Here is a 22,287-nt window from a genome sequence, read left to right on the forward strand (position 1 = left end):
ATAATTATATATAGATTATATATTATATATATATAATTATATATAGAACACCAGGTTCTAACATTGAAATATTTAAGGAGTGGGTAGATAAAACATTTATTAATACAAATCAAAAAGGTATGTTCATTTGTGGGGATTTCAACATAGACCTATTAATTCCAAACAAGCATAGTATGACAGATGAGTTTATTAATACAATGTATAGCATGGTCCAGTGATCACTAAGCCCAGCAGGATTACAGTACAGTCGGCAACCTAACAGACAATATATTTACTTATGAAATAGAAAACATATCTATAAGCGGTCTCATAATTAATGAGATTTGTGATCATCTACCTGTTCTTGCAGTGTATGACAGCAATAACAGGAAGGTCAAACAGGAAAATACAACAAAATACAAATGAGTGAGAACAGAGGAGTCCATAAATGCATTTAAAAGTGGTTTGCTTAAGCAAGAATGGGAGATGCTGTATAAGGAAAAAAATATTGATAAAGCTTATGAGATTTTTTAAGGAAAATTCACACTGTTATATGATAGTGTTTGCCAACTAAAGAAATATAGCAAAGAACAAAAATATGCAGCGTGCCCATGGATCACAAAAGAAAACGATGTGCCAGGACTTTGCTGTTCTCGCTGGTTCAGATATTTGAAGTTTACACAGCTACATTCTCGCCTGAAAATATGTTAAAAGTTTATTTTACGACCCAGAAAGAGTAATAACAGTAATATTAAAACTAAGTAGCTGCAGTAGTAGTAGCCATTGTTGCAAACTGGAATTGGCTGGGCCAATCTGGGATATGGTTTTTCAATTTTGTTGTCTGGGTGGAAAATCGGGAGAAATTCGGGAGAATGGTGGCTCAGGGAGATTTTTGGGAGGGGCACTGAAATTCGGGATTCTCCCGGAAAAATCGGGCATGTGGCATGTATGCACAAAAGGATTACAAAATGCATGTAAAAGAAAAATATCTTAAATAGAGAATTTATAAAGAACAGAAGTATAGAAGCTGAAAATAAATAGAAAAAATATAAAAATAAATTAACTAGTGTTTTGAGGTCATGTAAAAAGGAATATCATGAGAAATTATTAAATATGAATAAAAATAACATTAAAGGGATTTGGAAAACATTAAATGCCATCATTAAAAATGGTTCTAGGCAGTTAAATTATCCTTTGTATTTCACTAATAATGATAGAAATATTAGTAACATGAGTGATGTGTTTAATGAGTTCAATAAATTCTTTGTAAGTGTTGGGCTGATAGAATTCCTGATACAAGAAATTGTGCAGAGAAAGAAACTAAACTCATTCAACGTAATCCTCATTCAATGTTTTTAACGGTGGTAGAAGAAAAGAAAATCATTGATATTGTCGGGAAATCACAAACAAAAAATTCTGCAGACTTTGATGACATTGATATGGAAATCGTTAAGAAAGTTATCGATGGCATCTCCAAACCCTTAACACACATTTGCAATTTGTCTCTACAAACTGGTCAATTCCCAACACAAGTAAAAACAGCGAAAGTAATACCACTGTTTAAAAATGGAGAAAGACACCAATTCACAAATTACAGGCCTGTTTCTCTACTTTCACAATTTTCAAAAATACTGGAAAAAGTTTTCATTAATAGACTTGACAAATTTATAGATAAATATAAAATAATAATGGACAGTCAGTATGGTTTCAGACCAAACAGGTCAACATCCATGGCATTAATGGAACTTATTGAAAATATCACCAATAATATAGACAATACACAGTTGATGTTTTCATTGACCTAAAAAAAAAAGAAGCTTTTGACATAATTAATCATGAAATATTACTTGATAAAGTGGAGTACTGTGGCATTAGAGGAGTAGTGCTAGAGTGAGTCAGGAGTTATTTGAGAGACAGGCAACAGTTTGTGAAGCTTGGTGAATATCAATCAGAGTGCCTGGACATTGTTTGTGGAGTTACACAGAGATCAGTATTGGGACCAAAACTGTTTATCCTGTACATCAATGATATATGTAAAACATCTGATATATTACATTTTTATTTTATTTGCAGATGATACAAATATTTTTTTGTGCTGGAGAGAATTCACAGCAGCTTTTGGAAATTGTCACACCAGAAATGATTAAACTGAAAACATGGTTTGACAGAAACAAGTTATCACTAAATTTGAATAAAACTACATTTATATTATTTGGACATTGTAAAAAAGATGCTGGAGCAAAATTGTTGATAAATTATGTTGAAGTAGAGCAAGTTTCTTATACAAAATTTGCTGGAAACCTCACATAAAGCATATACAAGCTAAACTGTCAAGAAACAACTCTGTACTGAGTAAAGCTAAACATTTTTTGCATTTTTCCAAAACTCCGGGTATTTTACTGTTCACTTATACTGCCATATTTGTAATACTGTGTGGAAATCTGGGGAAATAAATAGAAAACTTCACTTCGACCGTTATGTAAAATTCAGAAAAAAGCTACCAGGATGATTACTAAAGCAGGATTTAGAGATCACACTAACATTATGTTCTTGAAATTAAAAATTCTGAAGTTTATGAATCTTTTAAAATATAAAACTGCAAAAACTATGTACAAAGCCAGATACAATATGTTACCAGGATATATGCAGAGGATGTTTTTTGACATAGAAGGGGACTATAAATTGAGGGGAAAATGAAATCTGAAGACTCTTAAAGCACGGACAAAGGTTAAAATATTTTGTATTACCATTTGTGTGGTAAAACTGTTGAACAGTTTTCCTGTGGACCTACAGCAATGTCCAAGCATTAGTCAGTTAATAAAGATGTTTTGAAAGCTGCTTTTGAAAGAATAGGAAACTGATAAGTTGATGACCCATTGGATATATAACTACGCTAAATTGTATCAAAATCATATCTATCACGGTAGCTAGGTTTATACATTTACTTCATTCCTTGTTTATTGTGTGGGGAAAGTAATGATAGGAATTGGGGGAAACATAGGATTCAATAGAATGTTAAGCATGGTTTAGATATTAATAAGTATGTATTTACAGTGGCTTGTAAACGTATTTTCCAGATTTTGTCACATTACAGCCACAAATATGAATCAATTTTATTGGAATTCCATGTGAAAGACCAATGAAAATCAAACCTTTTTCAGAGTTATCAAACATTATTACAGTTATCAGTTATTTATTTGTAAAAAATGTTTGGAATCGTGTATGATTTTCATTCCACTTCTCACGTGTACACCACTTTGTATTGGTCTTTCACGTGGAATTCCAATAAAACTGATTCATGTTTGTGGCTGTAATGTGACAAAATGTGGAAAAGTTCAAGGGGGCCGAATACTTTTGCAAGCCACTGTATGTCCACTGTGAGCGACCATTTTGCACAGAGGCGGTGGCTTACGACACCAACTGTCGGCCATCTATAATCCAGTTTTGAGATCCCTTCCCAGACGCCTTAACGCCCACTCACACCCTGGGCCATCTGACCTCAAGAAATCATATGATAGGGTGGGGCTAGGTAAATCTGGGTCTCTCCACCATTTGACTCTAGAACTGAATAAGCTTCTCAGGGGAGAGGTGAAACGTCTTCAAGCAACTTAAGAACAACTTAAGAAGTCCAGACGCTTTTCTTTCCAAGCTTCTTAGACCATAAAAACGCAACTTTCAATTTTAGACAGTGGACTTCTTTTGCCTGAGTAGAAAATATTATCTCAGTGCAGCAGTGGCTTGTGGATTTTTAATTGTGGGATGTTTGATTTGTCAAACTAAATGAATTTTCACTACACAGCTGATATTATCAGAAGGGAAGAGAAAGGCGACCACAATTAAAACAACAGCCTCATCCTAATTGTCCGTGATCATAAATTTCTCTGTGCTCTAAATGTCTGTAGTATATTTATATTAATGTATTTGTATATTTTTATTTTATTCCACTTCATGGACCGTACCAGATAAATTAGGAGACCTGGTGAGGGCAGTATTACACCTTTGATATCTCCAGTCTACCGTAAGTTCAGTAGAAGAAGAAGAGCGGCAAGGGCGCCACTGAGAGATCCCGTCGCGATCCCGAGTTAAGTTTGAAGATGGTGTTTTGGCGGCATCGGTTGTCGTTGCAATAATGTCTTCAGTTCAGCATCTGAGAGAGTTTATCAAGGAGAGATTAACTTCTGCTGCAGAAGAAATCTTCTCAGAGTTTGAAAAAACGATCGTCCGGTATGAGGAAGAGATCCGTCACCTAAGACTGCTTAATATCAGACCCGGGATAAAGTCACACAATGCAGGTGTGTAAATTTGTAGAGGTGTGGGGGTTGCGGGATTATCGTGTGATTCACGTGGGCATGATCTAAACCATTGATCTAAACTTGTAATACACCCCAGTAAAGTGTATGCAGTTATATCTGTGCAGTGTTGAGAAGGTTACTTTTAAAATGTTTTCCACTAAAGATTACATGGGCCAAATGTAGTTTATAACGTATTCCGTTAAATTACTCAATGTGAATAACGTATTCTAAATACTTTGGTCCGGATTATTTGGTATATTTTCATGCTTTTTACAACTACATGAATGTACTATTGCCGTGTGAATTATTGTGATACCTGAAGGCTACTAGCCACCGAGCTAACATTGTTAGCTGGCTTTAGCTAAAGTTATTTCATAGACTAAAGACTGTTAGACTTGATTCATAGCATTAACATCCTGCTAGCCACAAACAATCGTGTGCAGCAATCCCAAGTAAATTTTTAAATCGTGATGTAAAATGAGTAACAGTAGGGTGGACATTAGGTAAGGCTGCAGTTTTATAGAGTATAGAAAATACTTTCTGTATCAGTAATAGGTTTTCTTTCTGTTTGCTTTTAGAACTGCACATGATTATTTGCAGCTAGCAGGTTGTAATGCAGCCTTCAGTAATAGTAGTGAGTCACACAGCAATAGTACATCGAAGATTCCGAAGTGGGACATAACCTAGATAGCTACAACAACTAAAACAAGGTAGTTGTAGTAGGCTAATGTTAAATGGTAAATGGTAAATGGCCTTTATTTGTATAGCGCTTTTACTAGTCCCGCCTAGGGACCCCAAAGCGCTTTACACGTCCAGTCATCCACCCATTCACTCTCACATTCACACACTGGTGGAGGCAGCTACAGTTGTAGCCACAGCTGCCCTGGGGCAGACTGACAGAAGCGAGGCTGCCATATCGCGCCATCGGCCCTTCTGGCCAACACCAGTAGGCGGTAGGTGAAGTGTCTTGCCCAAGGACACAACGACCGAGACTGTCCGAGCCGGGGCTCGAACCGGCAACCTTCCGATTACAAGGCGAACTCCCAACTCTTGAGCCACGATCGCCTACACTAGGGCTGTGTTAGGGCTGTGCAATATGACGAAATATATCAGATGAAATGAAAACATCTATTGTTTAAAATTATATACTGTTGTTTGTTTTGTGGTGTCACAAAATACCTTCTTAACAGCATACAACAACATTTTTTCATTGATTTCATCTTCACTGGCTATCAATAAAGATGAGGCAGAACCTGGTAGCTCCAAAAAGAAGGACCAGTCAAAACAAATTGAGGATGTTAATCCTAAAAATTACACCGGTATTACCGTGAACGGTATGATATAGCCCAGCCCTAGCTGGGCCATATCATACTGTTCACGGTAATACCAGTATAGTGTTAGGCAACGATAATAAAATGAAATATGGCGATAGAATATGGGTAAAACGCGCATGCGCAGTGCCTTTGTTTTCATACGCACATGACGGAAAAAGCATTTCAACGACGGAAAATGAGAAGGGTGAAGGTACGGCTGTGCGATATGACCAAAATCTCAAATCCCAATATAAGAATTCTATCGTCCCGATAACGATATAAGTCACAAAATTGTAACATTTTCTGTAAATTCTGTGAATCTCGGGCAGCTCGACTTGCGTGAAGTGTTTCCAGCTGCGCGTCATGTAGCTGGAGTCGAGTGTTTTAACCGATGCATGAAACGATACATTTTTAGACATAAGTTGTAACAGCCGCCGTTTTCTTTGTGAGTATTTATTACAGGGCGTGCTGCGGGGAAAAGCCTGTTCTAACGTTTGAGTCTAAGGTTTATTTTTTAGCACCTGGCGTCTTTTTTGTACTTCTCATCCGTAAATAATCTGCTCTTTCACGTGATTCAGTTTATTTTTAAAAGTCTCAACAGGATCTTGAGCTTTATTGTGAAAGGTTTATGTGGAACATAAACAAGCGGACATGCCGTCGTTGTTGCTAACCACAACGCATAAAAACAGGCGCTTGTCCGTCCGTAGTGTGGTTATATTAAATATAAGAGAAACAGAGAACTTTAAGAAATGAATATAGCCACTACAGTGACCATCAAAACGATGAAAAAATGTTGCCGTAAACAGTTTATTTTGCGACACCACGAAACAAACAATAGCGTAAAATGAAATGATAGATGTTTTTATATCGTCATCCGATATATATCGTTATATTGAACAGCACTAGGCGAAAGCGGATCGTTGAATGAAACGGATGAACCAGAACTGGTTTGTAAAAATGCTGCAACTTCAGTGGTGTGGAACTGTTTAGCTTTCGTCCGTCAGATACAAAACAAAGCACTATATTTGGTAGAGCATGCTAGCGGGCCGTCGTTATTACCGTGTGTTTTAGAAAATGCGGCACATTTAAAATCGATCTTTTGTTTTTTCTGAAAATCGACAGTGCCACTTATAATCCCGTGTGCCTTATGTATAAATTCTGGTTGTGTTTACTGACCTCGAAACAATTTTATGTGGTACACGGCGCTCGAATATCTGTCAAATGTTTTAGTACGGCTTTGCTAAGCTACGAACCCGCACCGCTTGATGGATTGTCGGAGCATTACGGCTATCGTAGGCAGGAGCCTCGCGGAGTGATACGTACTGTGCTTCAACATAATATTACCGTATTGTGTGTGTATAACCTCTTTTAAGTTTTGTGGATATTATACATGGTTATGATGAGGATATGTCAATTTCCACCGGAAATGCCTTTTGGTTAAACTGTCAGCAAGGATTTTGCATTTGCACTGTTAAATTTTTATATAACTTTAATGCATATAAAAACACAGCTGATTGTTTAAGTGAAAATACATTGATGAATTTTTTGGGGTTTTTTGCACTAATAAAGTTGTGGAGTTAATAAAGTAAAATAAAGTATTCTGTCTAGTGTCAATTATATTGTCAGTTACATCGTTATCGCAAATTTTCAAATGTATATCGTGATAAGTATTTTTGGTCATATCGCCCTGCTCTATAGCATATCTTACTTGCCATTGTAAAATACTTTAAGCTTTCATGTCATCATATTCAGATCATGCTGCTGTTCATTTGTTTGTTTGTTTATTCACATTGTGTGATGATCACTGGCAGTCAAATCTAGGAATTACACCCCAGACAGTTGTAAGGTTATCAGCATCACCCAATGAACAAATGACTATGAGTGAATGTTTCTGTGGCAACATCTGCAAGAATGCAAGAGCCCGTGAAACCATAAGCTAAATTCTCAATAGGTGACCCCTTTTCATCCTTCTTGATCTTTCTTATCATCACATTAGTCACTATTTTCTTGTGTCTCTTTGTTGAACACAAAGGTCTGGATGATCAGCAGGTCAGTGACCAGGAAAGGAGCTCCAGTCTGGACCAGCAGGACACAGAGCCTCCAAAGATTAAAGAGGAACAGGAGGAAACCTGCAGCAGTGAGGAAGGAGAGCAGCTTGAACTGAAGCAGGAGGATGAAGGGATTAATGTCTGGACCGGAGAACAGCTGGATTTGTTGTGGAAACCTGGAGTAAAGCTGACCAGAATAGGTATGTAAAAGTGTAACATACAGATTTTATAATATAGAAATGAATATGACTTATAACAAAATGTCACAAAGACACATGGCGTGCATTACCGCCTGGGATACTGCCTCACTGAAGACATGTTTTCTGTTAGCATAGTAAAATAAAAACTGGGTTTCAAATCTTCTGTTGTTTAATAAAAACTAATATTTCCACCAGATTTAAGTCATGTTAGCCCAGAACTGTACACAGTATGTAGAAAAATGTTGAGACGATGAAAACTGGATTATTGGCCACAAGGACCAAGTTGGAGTAGCGAGCTGTACGCCTCATAAATGATGACTTTCTGCATGTAAACAGAATTCTTCTCTGTTCACTGCATGAGAGATAATATTTAAATATCGCTCACATATCTGAGAGACCTGCTCACAGTGTAACTTTTTTCTTGTGTGTTGTGTCCATCAAGACCTCCCACAGCAACATGATTGTAAGGAAAACTGTAGCCAGGAGAGAAACTCCAGTCTGGACCAGCAGGACACAGATCCTCCACAGACTAAAGATGAACAAGAGGAAATCTCCACCAATCAGGAAGAAGACCAGCTTTCACTGAAGCAGGAAACCAAGGGCATCATCATCTGGACCGGGCAGGAGCTGGGCATCATGTGGAACCCTGAAGTAAAGTTGCACAGAATAGGTATGCAAAACTTTAATAGATAGATTCAGTTTTGTATTAAGAAATCTAATTCACGTTGGGTCCTAATGAGACCTCAGAGATATGTTATAGGGACACATGACAAATCTAAGGACGAACTGCAACAAGGAAACTGACGTAATATTCTAAGAGCCAAAATGTCTAGCCCTCCAAGTGTCGCCCCTGTCAGGACTGTCCTAAGTTGGAAATAATTAAGTTGAGTACAAGAGAGAGGAAGACACCCTACAATGAGTTGAAACATTGTCAATTATTCCTGCATATACATTTGTCATTCATATTGTCACTTTGTTTGTCCCTTACGAATTGCATTCATCACTCCTTCTGCCACATTTTTCAAGTGACCTATATTTGATATCAACATGTAAAAAAACAAAACCTTAAATTATGCTTTTGGTGTGCCACCTCAAAGTTTTCAATAGCCCCCATATGGTCACCCATATGAACAAAATTCTAGAGACACCCCTATACATTATGACTAAGTACATCCACTGGACCTTTAGTAGATAACATAATTATCCCCATTAGGACTGAACAATCAGTTTAAAATATTGATTTGAAACTAAGCTTTTAACAAACTACACAACAATATGATAGTTGTGCTCTTGTGCCATGCGTTTCTGGTTCTTTCTTCTTCTGTCCCTTTGGATTCCAGCACAAGGCCTGTGCAGTGATGCTATTGGTTCCTGGTTTGTTTTTGACTACATTTTTTTAATCTTCTCTGGCCACTGGATACAGAGGATTGGCTGCAAGCAGATGTTGATGACTGTCTATAACATACAGAGCGCTGTCTTTGTCCTGCTCCATGTTTATGAACTATAGAGAAGTATAGGTTTGACCCTGCTTTTAAAAATGCTCCGCTTGTTGGAATTTCTGACCTCTTGAGTTTCAAACATCTTTTTAAATTATGTTGTTTCTGTATTTCTTTCTTTTTTTATATAATATAATATACACCAATAAGTGGCCACCAGTAAATAAAACATACAAACAGATTTTAAGAGAATGCTAACTGCCCTAACAGTACTGACTTTATGAAAGCATACGAGAGAAGAAAATTAAGAAAATATACAAACAGGGTTCCATTGCACTAAGAGTCATGAAACTCTCTTAGGAACTCTCATTCCTTGTGTGAGGTGATATGACATTATTAAAGAAAAGTCTCCCATATCCTATTTAAAAAAAACAACTGCCACTATGATTTGTGCATAAATGATTCTTCAGTTTCTCTAACATGGCCTCCTTCACTCAGTTCAATTCTATGTTATTCATATAGGGAAATACAGTGGGATGCAAAAGTTTGGGCAACCTTGTTAATAGTCATTATATTCCTGTATAAATCGTTGGTTGTTACAATAAAAAATGTCAGTTAAATATATCATATGGGAGACACACACAGTGATATTTAAGAAGTGAAATGAAGTTTATTGGATTTACAGAAAGTGTGCAATAATTGTTTAAACAAAATCAGGCAGGTGCATAAATTTGGGCACCACAAAAAAGGACATGTCCCTCAACTTTGACAAGATTCCCAGTCCGTGCATAACACCTCTTGTTATGCCCAAATAGCTCATTTTTAGTTTCATCAGCCCACAGCACCTTATTCCAGAATGAAGCTGGCTTGTCCGCTGGAATCGAAGTGACGGGACGAAGCGCGACCTCTCACAATGAATGCAGCATGGTTAACACCTTGGAGACGCTTACAGCTGCTGTGAAGGCTCAAAACAACACCATTGAGCGTATGGTGGGATACATCAGAGAGAGGCCTGCTCAAATTGAGACCCTTGAGCGAAAGTTGGATCACATCACAGAACGGGTCACTGCAGTTGTGGGATCTCAGAATCAAAAGAATGACAACACCACGGAACAGAAGTTTGATACCATCATGGGGAGGCTCGCGGCTCTCCAACGGGAGATCGAGAGACCAGCATCTGAGTGTTAATGAATCAGCTTTAAATTCTGCTGAGCTGCTCGCATAACAGAAAAATCTACAAATTCAACATGCGGAAACCATGGCGCCAGCTGCGGGCCCAAGGCTGGTGCAGAGCAACAACAACTCCCTGATAACGTCTATGTGATGACTGTTCTTCCCATCCCAAGGCCACCTGGGTTGGCTAGCAGACTGTTTACAGAGCCTGATAGGGCGAAGGACTGTCTCAGCTGAACTCTGGACACGCATACACTTACACTGATAAGCACGCACTCATCCCCCTCCCTCTCCAAACGCCTTCGATGCTTGTTTCCTGTGGGGGAAGACGGCGGGTCTCAGTGTCGCGCTGGAATGGTAGCGCTGTGCAGGAGGACTGCTGTGTTTCCTTCGGATTACTCCTCACCCCCTACCCAACTCTGTGGCTTGTCACGTGCTCCAATGTTGTTGTTACGCCCCACTTAAAAACAAAGTGCTGACTGGCCTGAGGGGTAACACAAAGTGAAAGAGAAAACATAAACTACTGGAGAATAGATGTCATTAAAAATGATTTATTGTCCAAAACTACTGCAGTAAAAAATAAACACAGGGAAGCTCTTTTCTTCAGGGTCTCCAAAGCCAAAACAACAAACAACACCCCCTTTAGCTAAAAATCAAACCAAGTACTCTCTAACCAAAACAAAATACGATGGCTGAGCTCCCTGCCTAACCAAAAACAGGAGAAAACAGTTGAAACAAAAATGGCAGAGAACCCCTACCTGCTTCCACAACGATGAACTAAATAACACAGTAAGGGCACACCTTTGCTTACAATAAAAGAAAGAAAACCAAAGATTCACAGAGTTTAAGTTCTCTCACTCACACACACACACACACACACACACACACACACACACACACACACACACACACACACACACACACACTAAGGCCTGCTGCCCAAAACACTACAGCTCACAGCTCTGGCAAAAATGGGGGAAGTGGCAGGGGTGTGGCAGTTTAGGATAGCAGACTATATGCCGTGGCTGACGAGCTGGAACACACCTCAGCTGTGACTCATGAGGCAGACCTGCAACACAAAAAAAGGAGAAAAAACCCTCTTCTACGGAGGGAGAGCCACTAGAGGTCAGCGACCGTAACAGTTGTAATGTGGACATTTATGTGCTTTTTTTGTGCAGAGGAGTTTTTTTGTTTCCTGTTCTTATGCTGTCCTCCCATAGGTGCCCAGCATGAGTAGAGGTCTCTTTATTTCCTGTTGTACTTTTCCCATTGTTGTGTACTTTTTTTCAGTGTTTTCTCTGTAACGCTGCCAATCTCCGACTGTATTCCCATGTGATGTCTTGTGTGTGTAAGTCGGGCGGGGGGGGGGGGTCCTATTCCTCTGCGGGGCAACCTGCATATGGCCAATAAAGCATTCATTCATTCATTCATTCAAAAGGCTTCCTCTGCATTACCCTTGCATACAGCATCTCCTTGTGTAAAGTGCCTGAAATGGTTGAACGATGCACAGTGACTCCATCTGCTGCAAGATGATGTTGTAGGTCTTTGGTGCTGGTCTGTGTGTTGACTCGGAATGTTCTCACCATTCGTCACTTCTGTCTATCCGAGATTTTTCTTGGTCTGCCACTTCGAGCCTTAACTTGAACTGAGCCTGTGGTCTTCCATTTTCTCAATATGTCCCTAACTGTGGAAACAGACAGCTTAAATCTCTGAGACAACTTTCTGTATCCTTCCCCTAAACCATGATGGTGAACAGCCTTTGTCTTCAGGTCATTTGAGAGTTGTTTTGAGACCCCCATGTTGCTACTCTTCAGAGAAAATTAAGAGGAGGGAAACTTACAATTGACCCCCTTAAATACTATTTCTCATTAATGGATTCACCTGTAAATGTAGGTCAGGGGTCACTGAGCTTACTAAGCCAATTTGAGTTCCAATAATTAGTTCTAAAGGTTTTGGAATCAATAAAATGACAACAGTGCCAAAATGTATGCACCTGCCTGATTTTGTTTAAACAATTATTGCACCAGGCAGGGCCGCCCACTCTCCCCTTCACTGTTTGCAATTTCTATTGAACCACTAGCAGCAGCAATTAGACAGAATTCAGTAATTAAGGGCATAAAATGCAAGAACGTGGAACTTAAAATCAGCCTTTATGCAGATGATGTGTTACTTTCTCTCCAAAGCTCACAAACCAATATCTCTGGGGTGATTGAATTGATAAACTCTTGTAAGAATATCAGATTACTCAATTAACTGGCCAAAATCCACAGTCCTTCCGATTAATTGCTCCTTCCATAATTCTTCTTCTACACCACTGCAATCGGGAAATATAAATTTTTAGGTATTAACGTTTTTCCCAAGCTTGCAGATCTAACTAAATTAAACCATATCCCACTTTTAAAGAAAGTAGAAGGTGATCTGGCTAGGTGGAAATGTCTACCCATATCACTCATGGGAAGGGTTGCCGCTATAAAAATGATGGTCTTACCAAAAATTTTTTATTCTCAATAATCCCAACTAAACCGGCACAAGATTGGTTCAGGTCTCTAGATTCATATATGTCCAAATTCCTTTGGAAAAATAAACCCCCAATTATTAGCTTAAAAACACTACAAAAGACCAAGGATAAAGGAGGATTAGAACTACCTAACTTTCAGCACTACTTCTTCAGTTTATCTCAGGATGGCTAAAACATACCTTCTTAGACAAACCTTGGCTAGATGTAGAACAAGCACTTTGCAATAATCTAGAGATTTCAGACCTAACATTTATCAGCTCAAATATCCAACAACATGAATGCTTCAAAAGCGTCAGCATCAGCTCTTCTCTGACAGCATGGTGGGAGTTTCTAAAATTGACGGAGTCTTCATTAATCCCATGCAAACGTACACCTATCTGGAACAACCCTGACATATTACAAAACAATAATATGATAAACTTTCCAGATTGGAGTGGTGCAGGAATCAAATACTAAGAACATATATTAGAAGGAACAGAATTTATTCCATTTGACAGACTAGTTACACAATATGGGATCAACAAGAAAAGCTTTTTAGAATATCAACAAATTAAATCCATAGTAAAAAAGAAATTTAAAGCGGGTCAAGTTGAACTACAAACACCACCAAGTGTGGTACAATTTCTTACTCTTAAAACCCCCAAATTACTTTCCAAAATATACAGAATGCTTTCTAAAACAGATGAATCAATATCACTTCCTATTGCAAAATGGGAAGCGGATTTATCAGTTAACTTAGACCAAAACGTCTGGTCTCAGATATACTTAAAAACCTTTCATTTAATTAGAAATCCCAGTCTTCAATTAATTCAAATCACGGACAAACAGTATCCCACAGTTGTTTATGTTTTTAAACCTATTTTGCACAGAGGCATTTTTTGAAAAATGTATTGATAGCAATGTTGAATATTATTACAGGGGGGAAAAAAAAATACACGTAAAATAATCACATCGTGACGCCTCTGCCTTTGTAAATGGAGGGACAGTAACTGCGTGTAAAACCTGCAGATAGTCAGATTAACAGTATTTTGTCTCTATCTACCATCCTGCAATTCATCTCATGTAAACAACGTGGCGCACAGCGTGACGTGAAAAAAGGCACATACCTTTGACGTTGCGTGATAAACTCTGTATTCCTCGTCCACACGTAAACGCAAAAAAGGAGTTTTTTAAAAAATCTGTTTTTGGTGATTCGAAACGCCGTTTACATGTGGACGAAACGGCTGCGTTTTCAAAAATACTCGTGTAGGTGCGGACGTAGTGTAAATTAGTTGGTAGTTTATTTTCTTACTACCTTTAATTTATTGCAGATTACTTGTATTTGCTTAATTGTTTACTAAATGTTTGAGGTGTGAAATAAACCGCAATGGAGCAAAATATGGGTGTGTGTGGTTGGAGGATGTGTTAGTGCGTGTGCGTGCACGCGGGGGGGCGCGACCCCAAAGCGCTTTACACATCTAGTCATCCACCCATTCACACACACATTCACACACTGGTGATGGCATGCTACATTGTAGCCACAGCCACCCTGGGGCGCACTGACAGAGGCGAGGCTGCTGGACACTGGCGCCACCGGGCCCTCTGACCACCACCAGTAGGCAACGGGTGAAGTGTCTCGCCTAAGGACACAACGGCCGAGACTGTCCAAGCTGGGGCTCGAACCGGCAACCTTCCGAACTCCCAACTCTTGAGCCACGAAATCAAATCCTTCAGAGGCTGAAGGATTTGCAGGCCGATTGCGTTACAGCGACTCGATGAAGGCTGTCCAAATTCAAAGACTCCTCCAAATGTGTCCTTCATTTCCAGATTTGTAGGATGGGTCGGGTGTATCCTTCGCTGCCCAACCTATCCTAGGATTCATAGCGTGGCCCAGCCAATTCCAGTTTCCAACAATGGCAGCAGCTACTTGGTTTTAATATTACCTTTATTACTCCTTCTGAAGCTCATTAAGGATAAAACTGAAATCCTCCTTATTGGCACCAAATCCAACCTTTTGAAGGCAAACCACTTCTGACTCACTATCGATAACTCCAGTTTTCCCTTCTCCTCAGCTTAAGAGCCTTTGTGTCATCCTAGACTGTTCACTTTCCTATAAATCTCACATCAATAATCTCACCTGTTCCATTTCCATCTACGCAACATTAACAGATTTCGTCCTTCTCTTGTCACCCAGTCTACATCCATTCTTGCCCAGTCTTGTTACCTCCCGCATTGACTACTGCAACTCTCTCTTGTATGGTCTCCCCCAAAAATCCCTCCATAAGATTCAACTGGTTCAGAACTCTGCTGCTCGCATTATCACCAGAACTCCCTCCTACCAGCACATCACCCCTGTTCTTCAGAAACTTCACTGACTCCCAGTGAAATTCTGGATATTCCACAAGCTTCTTCTGCTCACCTTCATAACCTCGCACCTCCTTACCTTTCTGACCTGTTAAGCACTACCTTTTCTGTCCGCTCACTTCGATCTTCTTCTTCTATCCAGCTTTCTGTGCCTTCCTTCCGCCTCACCACGATGGGAAGCAGAGCTTTTAGCTGTTCTGCTCCCAGGCTGTGGAACTCTATACCCCCAGGTATAAGAAAGATTGGTTCTCTCACCCAGTTTAAATCTCAATGAGCCTAATCAGGGCCACCTGATCCAGCTATAAATGTATGCTTTATCAAAAACGAAATTTTTAAGCTTAATTTTTTTTTTTTTTTTTTTTTTTAAGAGAAAGCGTCTGTTTTCCGAATCCAAACTGGCAGCTTTTTCCACAGAAGAGGGACCTGAAAAGCTGTAGGCTCTACCTCCCATTCTCCCCAACCTTAAGGCAATGAATGGTTAATCTAAACAATAAATAAATAAATCCTGCAGTGAGTGTCCTGTAAAGTTTTTGAATAATTTTAAGTAAACTTTTAAATGTTTTGTGCACTTTGATAACAAAATTTAAGAGATCCCACTTTGTGCTTTTGTTTGATTATATATCGTCTTTATTTTCTCATCGTAGACTATCTGTTTATATTATTTGTAGAATTTGTAAATGAGCAGCCAAAATGGTTTTCACATAAGCAGCAAAACTGTTTCTCCCCACAACATGCCTTCATAGGTATATCTAAGCCATATGCTTACCATGTAGAGACCTGCTAATGGTTAAGCTTACCTTGTAATTTCTCAAATGTATGTTTTTTGATATGTCCCTTCAGATTTTCCACAACATGACTGTAAGGACAAGGATGGGCTCACAAATCAGCAGGTCTGTAACCAGGAGAAGAACTCCAGTCTACACCAGGATCCTTCACAGATTAAAGAGGAACAGCTGGAACTCCGTACCACTGAAGTGGAAAAAAACGGTTGTTCTAAAGCAGGAGACTGAAACTTTTCCTGCTCGTGAAGAAAGTGACCACAGTGAACCAGAACCAAGCAGTGACCAGCTCCATTCTCACACATCTCCTGACACAGATCAGGATGAAATCAAGGATGGTAACTTGCACAGAAATGAGTCGGAGCAAATCGTATCAGGCCTGAGTGTTCAAAATTCCGAGACAGCACATTTATGTAGCACCTGTGGGAAAAGATTTTATAGGTCAGTAACATTGAGTCGACATATGCAAATTCACACAGGTGACAAGCCACTTTCTTGCAGCACCTGTGGCAAAAGATTTCTTTGGAAGTCAAACTTGACTAGACACATGCGAATTCACACACGTGACAAGCCACATTCTTGCAGCACCTGTGGCAAAAGATTTAGCCAGAAGTCACACTTGAATAGACACATGCGAATTCACACAGGTGAGAAACCACATTCTTGTAGCACCTGTGGGAAAAGATTTAATCAGAAAGGCTATTTGAAAATACACATGGAAATCCATGCAAATGAAAAACGATATTCCTGTAGCACTTGTGGGAAAAGATTTAATATAAAACCAAATTTGAAAAGCCACATGCGAATTCACACAGGTGAGAAGCCATATTCTTGTACCACCTGTGGGAAAAGATTTAGGCGGACGTCAGTTTTGACTAAACATCAGAATTCACACAGGTGAGATGCCACATTCTTGTACCACCTGTGGGAAGAGATTTAGTTTGAAACACATTTTGAATATGCACATGCAAATTCACACAGCTTAGAAGCCACATTCTTGTAGCACGTGTGGGAAAAGATTTACAACAAAGGGTCTGTTGAAGATACACATGCAAATTCACTGAAGTGATAAGCCACATTGTTGTTGCACCTGTGGGAAAAGATTTACTCAGAGGGGTCAGTTAAAGACACACGTGCGAATTCACACAGGTGAGAAGCCACATTCTTGTAGCACTTGTGGGAAAAGATTTACTACGAAGGGTCCGTTGAAGATACATATGCGAATTCACACAGGTGATAAGCCACATTGTTGTTGCACCTCTGGAAAAGATTCAAGCAGAAGGAAACTTGAAAAAACACATGCCAGTTCACAAAAGTGAGAAACCACACTGTTGCAGCACCCGTGTGAAACATTTTAGTTCTCCAGTACAGTTGAAAATGCAATTAGGAAAACATGCTACATGCTAAGTTTCATTCTTAGAAAATGGTGATGGTAGAACACATAAACAGTGTTTGGGTCATTGAAAACTGAAAATTTAAAAAGGCTTTCGGAAGCTCAGTTTCTGTTTTGACACATGGACAAGACAGTTTGTCTTGCACCATAAAATGTGTGCACCTTTATCACCTTTTTCTGACATTGTTTTATAGTTTATAGGCTTTGTCTTTGCTGAAGTTTCTTCATTTTTTTTGGCATGGCCTCGACAGTGCTTGAGATATTTTTAGTGTCTTGATGTAAAAAGAACTATTTCTCCAAAACACACTTGGTAATATCTGTTGAAAAAACAACTACACATGTGAGGTAGCCTTTATTGAAATCATCTTTTTCTCCGAAGTTCACAGTTTGAAAGTGTTTGACGCAGAAGACTGTTGACTAACTTTGCACTGTTTGCTAACTTGTACGCTGCCTGAACTGCTGTTGGGATTTTGTTTGGTGGTGGGGGTTTTTTTTTGTTTTTTTTTTAATGAAATTTATACACTGGATTGACCTCATTGTTTTATTGTTTATGGGCTTTGTCTTTACTGAAGTTTCTTCATTTTCTTTGGCATGGCCTCAACAGTGCTTGAGATATTTTTGGGTCTTAATATAAAAGAACTATTTCTCAGAATCACACTTGGAAATATCAGTTTAAAAAAAACTACCCATGTAGTAGTTGGATTGACATTAATGGGAAGTGCTTTTCAGATGGAAAGGGAGTATTTTAGGGAATGACAATGTTGACAAGTTGATCCATGTTCTCATATTGTTTGTTATCCATATTTTAAGCTCATTTATTATTTATATTTATAACATATGGACTAATGTGTCATTTTAACAGTGGTGTGTTCCATTTTGACATTAAACAAATCCAGTTTAAGATTGTAGATAATTCAGTTTAATAATAAAATATGGATAATTATATAATAAAGGAGGAGGAGCTGGTGACTCATCTCCCATAAAGGAGCTCAGATGTTCCCCGGGAGTCTTCATCTTTATTTATCCTTGTTTGCTTTTGGCCTCCATGTGCTTATGTCGAACATACTAGAGAGCTTTTTTTTTTTTTTTATCTTGTATGTTCAATAAAAACTGTTGGCATCAAACTTTACATCTCCTGTAAATTTTGTGTTTTGGTTTAAATTGTGTTCCAAAACCCTGAATCAACATCTTTCCAGCCTGTAGAAATTCTGAAAAGCTTTTAAAATATGCGACTGCACAATCCTGCTGCTCTTTGAAAAACTAACAGTACTTCCAAACGAGCTGTTAAACAGGGCTTTGTGTGATCTGCCTTTTGGTGAAGCAACTGACCAGGAAGATTCAACACATTCAAGGGGCTTAATCATACTAAGTTCATTGATTCTCGTCCTCACTTTCCAGGTGCTCAACCGTACTCCATCAATGTCTTCTGAAGTTGTGTGTTTCAGAGCAAAAGTGGAGCACATAATAGCAAACACTGAACACACAACTCCCCTGTCTGCTAAGAGCATGTCTTCCTTTTTTATACCACCATCAGTGACATGAAAAAAGATTATTCAAACAAATCTGCAATGGTATTTTCAGATTAACTTAGCCAATTAAACATTACAGCGGACTTAATTAATGCGGTCAACAATTCCTTAGGAGGTAACCAACATGAATTTAAAATAGCATGCAATTTAAGAACACACCCCTCCCTCTCGGAGCTACCGTAACACCAATTTGTATCAAAATCTTTATTAACTTCTTTATTAACCTATTAGGACCTGGCGTCCACATCATATCACATTTTGGGTGTCTAGACCAAAATACAAAACTTTGCTCTTCAAGGGCCTGATATCCACTTACAAGCACTGTTCTATCAAAAGGCCCAGGATCCTCCAGCAGGCACCAACAACTGAGCAGCGTTTTTGGTGAGTCGAAATTAACTACTACTTCAGAAATGGGGCCTAAGAGAACACCAACAGCTGAGGAAATTGAGGACATTAAAAAGTCACTGGACTTTTTAACTGAAGAAACATCAGCTATCAAATTACAACAGAAATATATCCTCGACATTGTCAGGGAGATGAGGTCACTTCGCAATCAGAATGCAGAGAAGGAGAAATGGATTGTCTATCTGGAGAGCAGGGTCACGGACCTGGAGCAATACACGAGAATGAATGATGTGATCATCATAGGGCTAAACATAAAACCTCATATGCTCGGGCCGTGACTGCTGACAGCAAAGAAGAGCATGGAGAACTGGATGTTAGCTCTGCAGAGCAACAGGTGGCTGTTTTTTTGCAGTCAAAAGGGATCGACCTGGACTCTAATAACATTGAGGCATGCCACCTTCTGCCCAGGAGAAACGTTAGTGATAGACCAGCTGTCATAAGATTTGTAAACCGGAAACACTGGAATGCACTGCTGAAGCAAGGGAGAAAACTAAAGCGATTGAGCGACTACATGAATGACCATCTAACCAAATACAACGCTGACATAGCTAAGAAAGCACGGCACCTAAAGAAACCTAAATTCAAAATACCTGGACTCCAAACTGTAAAATATTTATTAAACTCAATGGAACTGGTCATTGAACACATCCAGGATCTGGAAAAATATTAACAAGCCACATGGGCCAAGGAGCTGAAGAGATCTACACTCATCAAACCATGAAGGTAACAACAGAAACTAAAGCACAACATATGAAATTATAGCACAATCGACTAATTTAACATCTGGGAATTATATATAGATTAATTATATAATATACTATTATAATATATAATTATATATAGATTATATATTATATATATATAATTATATATAGAACACCAGGTTCTAACATTGAAATATTTAAGGAGTGGGTAGATAAAACATTTATTAATACAAATCAAAAAGGTATGTTCATTTGTGGGGATTTCAACATAGACCTATTAATTCCAAACAAGCATAGTATGACAGATGAGTTTATTAATACAATGTATAGCATGGTCCAGTGATCACTAAGCCCAGCAGGATTACAGTACAGTCGGCAACCTAACAGACAATATATTTACTTATGAAATAGAAAACATATCTATAAGCGGTCTCATAATTAATGAGATTTGTGATCATCTACCTGTTCTTGCAGTGTATGACAGCAATAACAGGAAGGTCAAACAGGAAAATACAACAAAATACAAATGAGTGAGAACAGAGGAGTCCATAAATGCATTTAAAAGTGATTTGCTTAAGCAAGAATGGGAGATGCTGTATAAGGAAAAAAATATTGATAAAGCTTATGAGATTTTTTAAGGAAAATTCACACTGTTATATGATAGTGTTTGCCAACTAAAGAAATATAGCAAAGAACAAAAATATGCAGCGTGCCCATGGATCACAAAAGAAAACGATGTGCCAGGACTTTGCTGTTCTCGCTGGTTCAGATATTTGAAGTTTACACAGCTACATTCTCGCCTGAAAATATGTTAAAAGTTTATTTTACGACCCAGAAAGAGTAATAAGAGTAATATTAAAACTAAGTAGCTGCAGTAGTAGTAGCCATTGTTGGAAACTGGAATTGGCTGGGCCAATCTGGGATATGGTTTTTCAATTTTGTTGTCTGGGTGGAAAATCGGGAGAAATTCGGGAGAATGGTGGCTCAGGGAGATTTTTGGGAGGGGCACTGAAATTCGGGATTCTCCCGGAAAAATCGGGCATGTGGCATGTATGCACAAAAGGATTACAAAATGCATGTAAAAAGAAAAATATCTTAAATAGAGAATTTATAAAGAACAGAAGTATAGAAGCTGAAAATAAATAGAAAAAATATAAAAATAAATTAACTAGTGTTTTGAGGTCATGTAAAAAGGAATATCATGAGAAATTATTAAATATGAATAAAAATAACATTAAAGGGATTTGGAAAACATTAAATGCCATCATTAAAAATGGTTCTAGGCAGTTAAATTATCCTTTGTATTTCACTAATAATGATAGAAATATTAGTAACATGAGTGATGTGTTTAATGAGTTCAATAAATTCTTTGTAAGTGTTGGGCTGATAGAATTCCTGATACAAGAAATTGTGCAGAGAAAGAAACTAAACTCATTCAACGTAATCCTCATTCAATGTTTTTAACGGTGGTAGAAGAAAAGAAAATCATTGATATTGTCGGGAAATCACAAACAAAAAATTCTGCAGACTTTGATGACATTGATATGGAAATCGTTAAGAAAGTTATCGATGGCATCTCCAAACCCTTAACACACATTTGCAATTTGTCTCTACAAACTGGTCAATTCCCAACACAAGTAAAAACAGCGAAAGTAATACCACTGTTTAAAAATGGAGAAAGACACCAATTCACAAATTACAGGCCTGTTTCTCTACTTTCACAATTTTCAAAAATACTGGAAAAAGTTTTCATTAATAGACTTGACAAATTTATAGATAAATATAAAATAATAATGGACAGTCAGTATGGTTTCAGACCAAACAGGTCAACATCCATGGCATTAATGGAACTTATTGAAAATATCACCAATAATATAGACAATACACAGTTGATGTTTTCATTGACCTAAAAAAAAAAGAAGCTTTTGACATAATTAATCATGAAATATTACTTGATAAAGTGGAGTACTGTGGCATTAGAGGAGTAGTGCTAGAGTGAGTCAGGAGTTATTTGAGAGACAGGCAACAGTTTGTGAAGCTTGGTGAATATCAATCAGAGTGCCTGGACATTGTTTGTGGAGTTACACAGAGATCAGTATTGGGACCAAAACTGTTTATCCTGTACATCAATGATATATGTAAAACATCTGATATATTACATTTTTATTTTATTTG

General features: G+C 38.3%; 1 protein-coding gene across 1 annotated transcript; it reads left to right on the forward strand.

Moving 5' to 3' along the window:
- Positions 1 to 4,010: 4,010 nt before the first annotated feature.
- Positions 4,011 to 16,425, forward strand: LOC146497164 (uncharacterized). The gene is made up of 4 exons (XM_085140960.1): positions 4,011 to 4,271; positions 7,617 to 7,832; positions 8,275 to 8,502; positions 16,143 to 16,425. The coding sequence occupies exons 1-4, from the start codon at positions 4,109 to 4,111 to the stop codon at positions 16,310 to 16,312; spliced, it is 777 nt and encodes a 258-aa protein (XP_084997086.1). The 5' UTR covers positions 4,011 to 4,108; the 3' UTR covers positions 16,313 to 16,425.
- Positions 16,426 to 22,287: the final 5,862 nt, after the last annotated feature.

Source organism: Neolamprologus multifasciatus, chromosome 18 (assembly GCF_963576455.1).
Source record: "Neolamprologus multifasciatus chromosome 18, fNeoMul1.2, whole genome shotgun sequence".
NCBI classification, from domain to species: Eukaryota; Metazoa; Chordata; class Actinopteri; order Cichliformes; family Cichlidae; genus Neolamprologus; species Neolamprologus multifasciatus.

Bases quoted from the DNA above. Each gene is read 5' to 3' on its own strand.
- LOC146497164 (XM_085140960.1), top strand. From the start codon at position 4,109: ATGTCTTCAGTTCAGCATCTGAGAGAGTTTATCAAGGAGAGATTAACT. The intron at 4,272-7,616 runs GTGTGTAAATTT...TTGAACACAAAG, and splicing joins GATAAAGTCACACAATGCAG to GTCTGGATGATCAGCAGGTC. The intron at 8,503-16,142 runs GTATGCAAAACT...ATGTCCCTTCAG, and splicing joins AGTAAAGTTGCACAGAATAG to ATTTTCCACAACATGACTGT.